At 65.5% G+C, this 8,510-nt stretch overlaps 1 protein-coding gene across 2 annotated transcripts; it reads right to left on the bottom strand.

Moving 5' to 3' along the window:
- Positions 1 to 2,551: 2,551 nt before the first annotated feature.
- On the bottom strand, positions 2,552 to 7,545 carry PIH1D1 (PIH1 domain containing 1). Of its 2 annotated transcripts, none has more exons than XM_056485427.1 (9): positions 6,877 to 7,545; positions 6,742 to 6,805; positions 6,277 to 6,465; positions 6,129 to 6,190; positions 5,377 to 5,461; positions 4,887 to 4,980; positions 4,171 to 4,258; positions 3,485 to 3,661; positions 2,552 to 2,639 (listed from the first exon to the last, which is right to left on the bottom strand). In XM_056485427.1, the coding sequence occupies exons 1-9, from the start codon at positions 6,955 to 6,957 to the stop codon at positions 2,607 to 2,609; spliced, it is 873 nt and encodes a 290-aa protein (XP_056341402.1). In that variant the 5' UTR covers positions 6,958 to 7,545; the 3' UTR covers positions 2,552 to 2,606. The 2 variants fall into 2 exon arrangements, with proteins under 2 accessions (XP_056341402.1, XP_056341396.1); XM_056485421.1 differs by having other exon boundaries at positions 4,168 to 4,258; positions 6,877 to 7,542.
- Between the last annotated feature and the right edge of the window lie 965 nt (positions 7,546 to 8,510).

Below are 8,510 nucleotides of genomic sequence, written 5' to 3'. Positions count from 1 at the left end.
GCCACCCCAGTGCCACCCCTCGGAGCTCGGGGGTCACTCCGGTGCCATCCCCAGGACTCAGGGTCACCCCACTGATCTCGGGGGTCACCCCAGTGCCACCCCCGGGGCTCCAGAATGACTCCGGTGCCACCCCACGGGGCTCGGGGTCACCCCAGTGCCACCCCCGGGGCTCCAGAGTGACCCGGGTGCCATCCCCAGGACTCGGGGTCACCCCAGTGCCACCCTAGTGCCACTCTCGGGGCTCGGGGTCACCCCGGTGCCACCCCACGGGGCTCGGGGTCGCCCCAGTACCACCCCAGTGCCACCCCCGGGGCTCGGGGTCACCCCACTGATCTCGGGGGTCACCCCAGTGCCACCCCCGGGGCTCCAGAGTGACCCCGGTGCCATCCCCAGGACTCGGGGGTCACGCCACTGATCTCGGGGGTCACCCCAGTGCCACCTCCGGGGCTCCAGAGTGACCCCGGTGCCATCCCCAGGACTCGGGGTCACGCCACTGATCTCGGGGGTCACCCCAGTACCACCCCAGTGCCACCCGCGGGGCTCGGGGGTCACTCCAATGCCATCCCCAGGACTCGGGGTCACTCCACTGATCTCGGGGGTCACCCCAGTGCCACCCGCGGGGCTCGGGGGTCACCCCGGTGCCATCCCCAGGACTCGGGGGTCACGCCACTGATCTCGGGGGTCACCCCAGTGCCACCCTAGTGCCACCTCCGGGGCTCGGGGTCACTCCAATGCCATCCCCAGGACTCGGGGTCACCGCGGTGGGCTCGGGGTCACCCCATCGCCACCCCCGGGGCTCAGGGGGTCACCCCGCTGCCACCCCCCTCCCCGGTGTCCCCCCCGTCCTTCCCCCGCCGTGTCCCCGCGTGTCCCCGCGTCCCCCCCGCGCTGGCAGCAGATTAACGCTCTAAATCCGCCGCGGTGGCGGCGCCGGGGAGGGGACGGGGACGGGGACACGCGTGGCACGGACACGGGTGTGCTTGGGGAGGGGACACACACACACACACACACACACACACACACGCGTGGCACGGACACGGGTGTGCTTGGGGAGGGGACACACGCACACACACACGCGTGGCAAGACGCCCCAAAACCCCCCAAAATCCCCCCCAGGACCACAAACCCCGCCGAGCTCAACCCTGCCACGAGAGCCGTGACAAACCCACGAGCGCGCCCAGCCCCGAACCCACGGAACCCCCCCAAAATTTGGGGTCCCACCTGTGCAGGCGGCCCAGCCCCGAACCCACAGAACCCCCCACACCCAAATCCCCCCAAATTTGGGGTCCCACCTGTGCAGGCCCCCACAGAACCCCCCCCACCCAAACCCCCCCCAAAATTCGGGGTCCCACCTGTGCAGGCGGCCCAGCCCCGAACCCACAGAACCCACAGAACCCCCCCCACCCAAACCCCCCCAAATTGGGGGTCCCACTTGTGCAGGCGGCCCAGCCCCGCACCCACAGCACCCCCCCCACACCCAAAACCCCCCAAATCCCCCCAAATTTTGGGGTCCCACCTGTGCAGGCGGCCCAGCCCCGCGCCCAGCTGCCGCCGGAACTCCTCCCGGTTGAACTGCATGGCGGCTCAGGGCTCCATCCCCCGGGGGACCCCCCGACCCTCCGAGCTCCCGGGAGCTCTGGGCGGCCCCCCCGGGCCGGCTCAGCCCTAAATCCCCCTCAATCCCCCGCCGGGGGGGCCGCGCCAATCGCAGGGCGGCTCCGGGTTTAACTTTTATTGGGGGGTTTGTGCGGGAAAAAAGGAGGCAGGGGGAGGGGATCCGGGACGATCCTGGGGGGGTCCTGAGGGGGTTCTGGGGGTCCCTGAGTGGTTCAGGACCACCCCAAAGAGCCCAGAGGGGGGTGCCTAAGGAAAAATCCAGGATAATCCTGAGCTGGGGGATCCAGGAGGGTCCTGGAGGGGTCCAGGGTGATCCTGGGGGGGATATTGGGGGTCCTGAGGGAGTTCTGGGGGTCCCTGAGTGGTTCAGGACCACCCCAAAAAAGCCCCAAAGAGCCCCTGAGGATCCTGAGGGGGGTGCCCAAGGAAAAATCCAGGGTAATCCTGAGCTGGGGGGCCCAGGAGGGTCTTGGGGGGGGTTCAGGAGGGTCCTGGAGGGTCCAGAGGGATTCAGGAGGGTCCTGAGGGGATCCAGGAGGGTCCTGGAGAATCCTGGAGGGTCTTGGGGGGGTTCAGGAGGGTCCTGGGGTGGTCGTGGGGGGATTCAGGAGGATCCTGAGGGGATCCAGAAGGGTCCTGGGGGGGTTCATGAAGGTCCTGGGGGGATTCAGGAGGGTCCCGAGGGATCCAGGAGGGTCTTGGGGGGGTCCTGGGGGATCCAGAGGGATTCCAGGATGATCCTGGGGGCCCCCAAAGCGGTCACAGTGCCCTGAACGGGGTCCCTGAGGCAGAGTCCAGGATCCCCCCAGGCTGGGGGCACTCGGGAGGGTCCGGGGTGGTCCCGGGGGTCCCGCGGTGTTTAGGGGCGGGTCCCGCAGTGTTCTGGGGGTCCCGCGGTGTTTAGGGGGGGTCCCGCGGTGTTCTGGGGGTCCCGCGGTATTTAGGGGGGTCCCGCGGTGTTCAGGGGGTCCCGCGGTGCTCGGTGTCCCTCACGCCCGCAGCGGCACGGTCACGGTGAGCACCTGCAGCGGGCGCCAGGCTGAGCGGGCGTGTCCCGTGTGTGTCCCGCCTCCCGCATCCCGAGTCCCGCCTCCCGTGTCCCACCTCCCGTGTCCCGTGTCCCCTGTCCCGCTCCCGCCTCCCATGTCCATGTCCCGTATCCCATGTCCCTCATCCCGTGCCCATGTCCCCTGTCCCGCGTCCATGTCCCCTGTCCCGTGTCCATGTCCCGTGCCCCGCCTCCCATGTCCCGTATCCATGTCCCGTCCTGTGTCCCGTGTCCTGTGTCCCATGCCCATGTCCCGCTCCTGCCGTCCATGTCCCATGTCCCATGTCCCTCATCCCGTGTCCATGTCCTGTGTCCCGCGTCCTGTGTCCAGGTCCCGTGTCCCTCGTCCCGTGTCCATGTCCCGTGTCCCATGTCCTGTGTCCCCTGTCCTGTGTCCCGCCTCCCGTGTCCATGTCCCATGTCCCGCCTCCCATGTCCCACCCGCGTCCCATTTCCGTATCCTGCGTCCCGTGTCCCGTGTCCGTGTCCCGCGTCCATGTCCCATGTCCCGCCTCCCATGTCCGTGTCCCGCCTCCCGTCCCGTATCCATGTCCCGCCTCCTGTGTGTGTCCCATGTCCCGTGTCCCGCCTCCCATGTCCCGCCCGCGTCCCGTTTCCCGCATCCTGCATCCCACCTCCCATGACCCGCGTCCATGTCCCATGTCCCGTGTCCTGTGTCCCGTGTCCCGCCTCCCGTGTCCATGTCCTGTGCCTCATGTCCCACGTCCCGCATCCTGCCTCTCGTGTCCTGTGTCCCATGTCCCGTGTCTGTCCCTTGTCCCGTGTCCATGTCCCGCGTCCCGCGGTTGCCATGGTTACCTTGGAGCGGCGGTGGAAGCGCGCGCGGCACCGCGCGGGGTCGGCGCGCAGGGGCAGCCCCAGCTCCAGCAGCGCCCCCTGGCGGGCGGGCGGACCCGCGGCCGCGCCCCCTGCCGGCGGCCGGGCCAGCAGCAGCCGCTCCTCGCTCAGCCCCAGCCATAGCGACCCCGCCCCCTCCTGGGCGGGGCCAGAGCGGCTCAGGACACGCCCACAGCCCCTCAAACCCGCCTCGGGTTTTAGGGGAGCCCCCCAACACCAAGGATGGTGGAAACCCCTCCCATCGCAGCCCCCAGTGCCCCCCGGAAAACGGGGCTCCCCCATCCACCCACTGCTCCCCAATCCCCCCCATTGTCCCCCAAAATCAGGGGAGCCCCATAACCCAACCCCAGCTGTCCCATCCTCCCCATTGCCCCCCAAACTCCCCCAGAATCAGGGGAGCCCCATAACCCAACCCCAGCTGTCCCATCCTCCCCATTGCCCCCCAAACTCCCCCAGAATCAGGGGAGCCCCATAACCCAACCCCAGCTGTCCCATCCTCCCCATTGCCCCCCAAACTCCCCCAGAATCAGGGGAGCCCCATAACCCAGTTGTCCCAGTTGCCCCAGCTCTCCCAGCTCTCCCAGTTGCCCCAGCTCTCCCAGTTCTCCCAGCTGTCCCAGGTGTTCCCAGCTGTCCCCACTCACCACCTGGGGCAGGTGCACCCGGGCCTGCAGCACCTTTGGCTCCTGGGCCGAGGGCTCGGCCACCACCACGAACTGGGGGGGCTCCGGGGGGCTGGGGGGGCACGGGTCAGGCTGGGAGGGCCTCGGGGGGTTTTGGGGAGGGGTCCCAGGGGGACCCTGAGAGCCTCGGGGTTTTGGGGAGGGGTCCCAGGGATTTTTGGGGAGGGGTCCCTGGAGGATTTTGGGGAGGGGTCCCGGGTTTTTGTGAACGGGTCCCAGAGGTTTTTGGGGTGGGGTCCCTGGGGGTTTTTGGGGAAGGGTCCCTGGAGAATTTTGGGTAGGGGTCCTGGGGGTTTTAGGGGAGGGATCACAAGGTTTTTGGGGAGGGGTCCCTGGAGGATTTTGGGGAGGAGTCCCGGGTTTTTGTGAACGGGTCCCAGAGGCTTTTGGGGAGGAGTCCCAGGGGTTTTTGGGGAGGAGTCCCTGGGGGTTTTTGGGGGAAGGGTCCCTGGAGGATTTTGGGTAGGGGTCCTGGGGGTTTTAGGGGAGGGATCACAAGGTTTTTGGGAAGGGGTCCCTGGAGGATTTTGGGGAGTGGTCCCAGGTTTTGTGGAGAGGTCCCGGGTTTTTGGGATGGATCCCGGGGGGTTTTTGGGATGGATCCCGGGGGGTTTTTGGGGAGGGGTCCCTGGAGGATTTTGGGGAGGGGTCCCGGGGGTTTTTGGGGAGGTCCCGCTCACCCCGGCAGCTCCTGGATGCGGGGCCGGGGCCGGGCCCGGATGCTCTGGGCCGAGATGCTGCCCAGGAACTTCCGGTTCCGCAGCACCCGCCAGCCTGGGGGGGGGCGGGGGTCACGGGGGGCCAGGAACCCCCAGAACCCCAGTGTCACCAGCCACCCCAGTGACCCCCAATCACCCCCAGTCTCACCAGTCACCCCCAGTCTCACCAGTCTCACCAGACACCCCCAGTCTCACCAGTCACCCCCAGTCTCACCAATCACCCCCAGTCACCCCCAATCACCCCCAGTCTCACCAGTCACCCCCAGTAACTCCCAGTCTCACCAATCACCCCCAGTCACCCCCAGTCTCACCAGTCACCCCAGCCCCTCCAGTCTCACCCCAGTCTCAACCCCCAGTCTCACCAGCCCCCTCAGTCACCCCCAGTCACTCCCAGTCTCACCAGCCCCCTCAGTCACCCCCAGTCACTCCCAGTCTCAACCCCCAGTCTCACCAGTCAGCTCCAGCTCCACCCCGTACTTCTCCGACAGCCCCTCCATGGCCACCGTCAGGAAAAACTCCAGGTACAGGGGGTCAGCCTGGGGGCGGGGGGGTCAGAGTCCCCAAAATCCCCCCGAGACCCCAAAACTGCCCTGAGACCCCAATGTCCCCTGAGACCCCCAATGTCCCCAAACTGCCCCAATGTCCCCTGAGACCCCCAATGTCCCCAAACTCACCTGAACCCCCAATGTCCCCAATCTCCCCCGAGCCCCCAATGTCCCCAAACTCCCCTGATCCCCCAATGTCCCCAAACTCCCAATGTCCCCAAACTGCCCTGATCCCCCACAATGTCCCCAAACTCCCCTGATCCCCCAATGTCCCCAAACTGCCCCAAGCCCCCAAACTGCCCTGAGCCCCCCAATGTCCCCAAACTCCCCTGAGCCCCTCAATGTCCCCAAACTGCCCTGAGCCCCCCAATGTCCCCAAACTGACCTGAACCCCCAATGTCCCCAAACTGCCCCAAGCCCCCAAACTGCCCTGAGCCTCCCAATGTCCCCAAACTGCCCTGAACCCCCAATGTCCCCAAACTCCCCTGAGCCCCCCAATGTCCCCAAACTGCCCTGAGCCCCTCAATGTCCCCAAACTGCCCTAAGCCCCCCAATGCCCCCAAACAGCTCCAAACCCCTAATGTTCCCAAGGTCCCCCGAGCCCCCAAACTCCCCTGAGCCCCCCAATGCCCCCAAACAGCCCCCTGCCCTCCCTCACCTGCAGCGTCCTGAAGAAGCCCGAGTTCACCACCACGTCGTAGGCGGTGCAGCCGCGGCCGCCTGCGGGATCGGGGAGGGGTCAGCATTGCCGGGGCGGCGCCGGTGCTCGGGGCAGGGCCCCGGGGGCCGTCCCGGGGCTGGCTGACCTCGGTCCAGCTCGGCGTGCGGCTCCCCCAGGCTCATGGGGATGCGGAATCCGCCGTCGGGGCCGGGAGGGTCCCGCAGGAGCCGCTGCAGCCCCGGCGGGGGCACGGGCGGCGGCGGCGGCACCTCGGGCGAGTGGCACACGTTGATGAACGCCTTGTGCCCGCCCGCGCGGGTCTTGACGCACAGCCCTGGGGGACACGGGGACATGAACCCGCCTGGAGCCACCGGACCGGCCCCGGAACCACCGGACCGACCCCTCCTGAACCCACCGGACCGACCCCGGACCCTCCTGGACTCACGGAACCGACCCCGGACCCACGGAACCGACCCCGAACCCTCCTGGACCCACCGAACCGACCCCGGACCCACCGAACCCTCCCTGGACCCACCGAACCCTCCCCGGACCCACCGAACCCTCCCCCGGACCCACCGAACCCTCCCCCGGACCCCCCGAACCCCCGTACCCGGCTGCGGGGTGACGGCGCGGGCGGGCCCGGGCCGCGGGGCCTCCTCACGGTCCGGGGTAACCTGCGGGAAATGAAGGGGGAGGTTCAGAACCGGGACCGAGACCGGCACCGGGAGCCCTTCCCCACACCCACCTGCAGCAGCAGCCGCCGCAGCGCCGCCTCCTCCTCCTCTTCCGCCTCCAGCTCGGCCGAGAGCAGCGACGGGTCCGCCATGGCCTGAGGGACCCCGGAACCCCTCAGGGACCCCGGGCCGCACTTGCCGCCGCTTCCGTGCGCGCGTCACTTCCGCTTCCGGCGCAGCCCCGTCTCCATGGTTACGCGAGGACGCTCTGGCCGCTCCTGCCCTGTCTCGGTGATCCTGGAGGAATTCCGCTCTGGCCGATTCCTCCCCGTCTCGATGGTCATTCAGGGCTGTTGTATCCGACCCGGCCCCGTCTCGGTGGTGCCCCAGGGCAGTTCTTGCCCATCGCGCCCCGTCTCGGTGGTTTCCGGGGCCGCTCTGTCCATCCCGCCCCGTCTCGGTGGTTTCCCAGGGCCGCTCCGTCCATCCATTCCCGTCTCGGTGGTTTCCGGGGCCGCTCTATCCATCCATTCCCGTCTCGGTGGTTTCTCAGGGCCGCTCCGTCCATCCATTCCCGTCTCGGTGGTTTCTCAGGGCCGCTCCGTCCATCCATTCCCGTCTCGGTGGTTTCCGGGGCCGCTCTATCCATCCATTCCCGTCTCGGTGGTTTCTCAGGGCCGCTCTGTCCATCCCGCCCCGTCTCGGTGGTTTCTCAGTGTTATAAATGAGCGTAATAGGCCATAAAAGATCGAATACAAATTTAAAAAAAATTTATTGGTTACACAAGGCAAAAGCAAAATTCAGCGCTGGGCGACAGGGGAGTCTCCGCTCCACCAACTGCCGCGCCCAACCCCTCTTAGTTTGTTCCTTTTAAGCTGTTCAGTTTTCGGGTGACGTGCTCCTCCCCCAGCAGTTCTGCGCATGCTCCTCCGGGTCTTCTTCTGCCTTCTGGTGGTCGGGGGATGAAGGTGAATAGTCTTCCTCAGCCGCTGACCCCTTTCCTTATAAGGTGATCCGGCGGTTTTTTTGGAAGCTTTCTGGCACTTAAAGCGATATGTGATTATGCAAGCAAAGCAGAACACAGCCTGGCCTCACTCTCAAGGTCTATCAAGGAAGCAAGCAAGCAAAGCAAAACAATTAACAAGTCCTGGCGATATCCTGTCAAGGTCTGTCAGGCGAACAAAAGGCTCCTCATTCATCACAACGCCCCCCTTTTTCTATATTATTACTTTTGTTCGCTAAATCTTTGTAATTCCCTCCTACTTAACTCCAAATAATCTTCTGCCTCTTCCCCATTTAAGGCTTCATATTTTGCTCGTATTAACATGAGGTGAGCGGCTTCTAACCTGCTTTTTACAATGCTAATAATTTTGTTAAAAATACTGGGGGCCGAAAGCAAGCCCTAAAATCATTAAAATTTTTTGGATGGTACACAACCCGGGGAACTACCATGACCTGAATGCAGTATTCGGATGTTTCATTGAAATTAGATACTGATATACACAGGGTTACCCCTAATGTGTTGCAGACCCATTTGGTGTTCGCAGCAGGGATCAGCCATTGGGCCGGCTTGCGGGAGTCGGTTACAGACATTTTTACCAGACAAAGATGATCTTTATCTCGAGGTATATTGCCTATGCACCTTCCTTTTCCACTTACTTGTGCCATTGATATTCCTGGGGTACTCTCTTTCCCCTTTTTCCAA

Source organism: Oenanthe melanoleuca, chromosome 1 (genome assembly GCF_029582105.1).
Source record: "Oenanthe melanoleuca isolate GR-GAL-2019-014 chromosome 1, OMel1.0, whole genome shotgun sequence".
Classification (NCBI taxonomy): Eukaryota; Metazoa; Chordata; class Aves; order Passeriformes; family Muscicapidae; genus Oenanthe; species Oenanthe melanoleuca.
Note: the sequence above shows the minus strand (reverse complement) of the source record. Positions and strands in the feature narration are given on the sequence as shown.

Coding starts and splice junctions, on each gene's coding strand:
- PIH1D1 (XM_056485421.1), bottom strand. CDS start 6,957: ATGGCGGACCCGTCGCTGCTCTCGGCCGAGCTGGAGGCGGAAGAGGAG. Junction 4,981..5,376: donor GGTGGAGCTGGAGCTGACTG/GTGAGACTGGGG, acceptor GCCCCCCCCCAG/GCTGGCGGGTGCTGCGGAAC. Junction 4,259..4,886: donor CGCATCCAGGAGCTGCCGGG/GTGAGCGGGACC, acceptor GTGCCCCCCCAG/CCCCCCGGAGCCCCCCCAGT.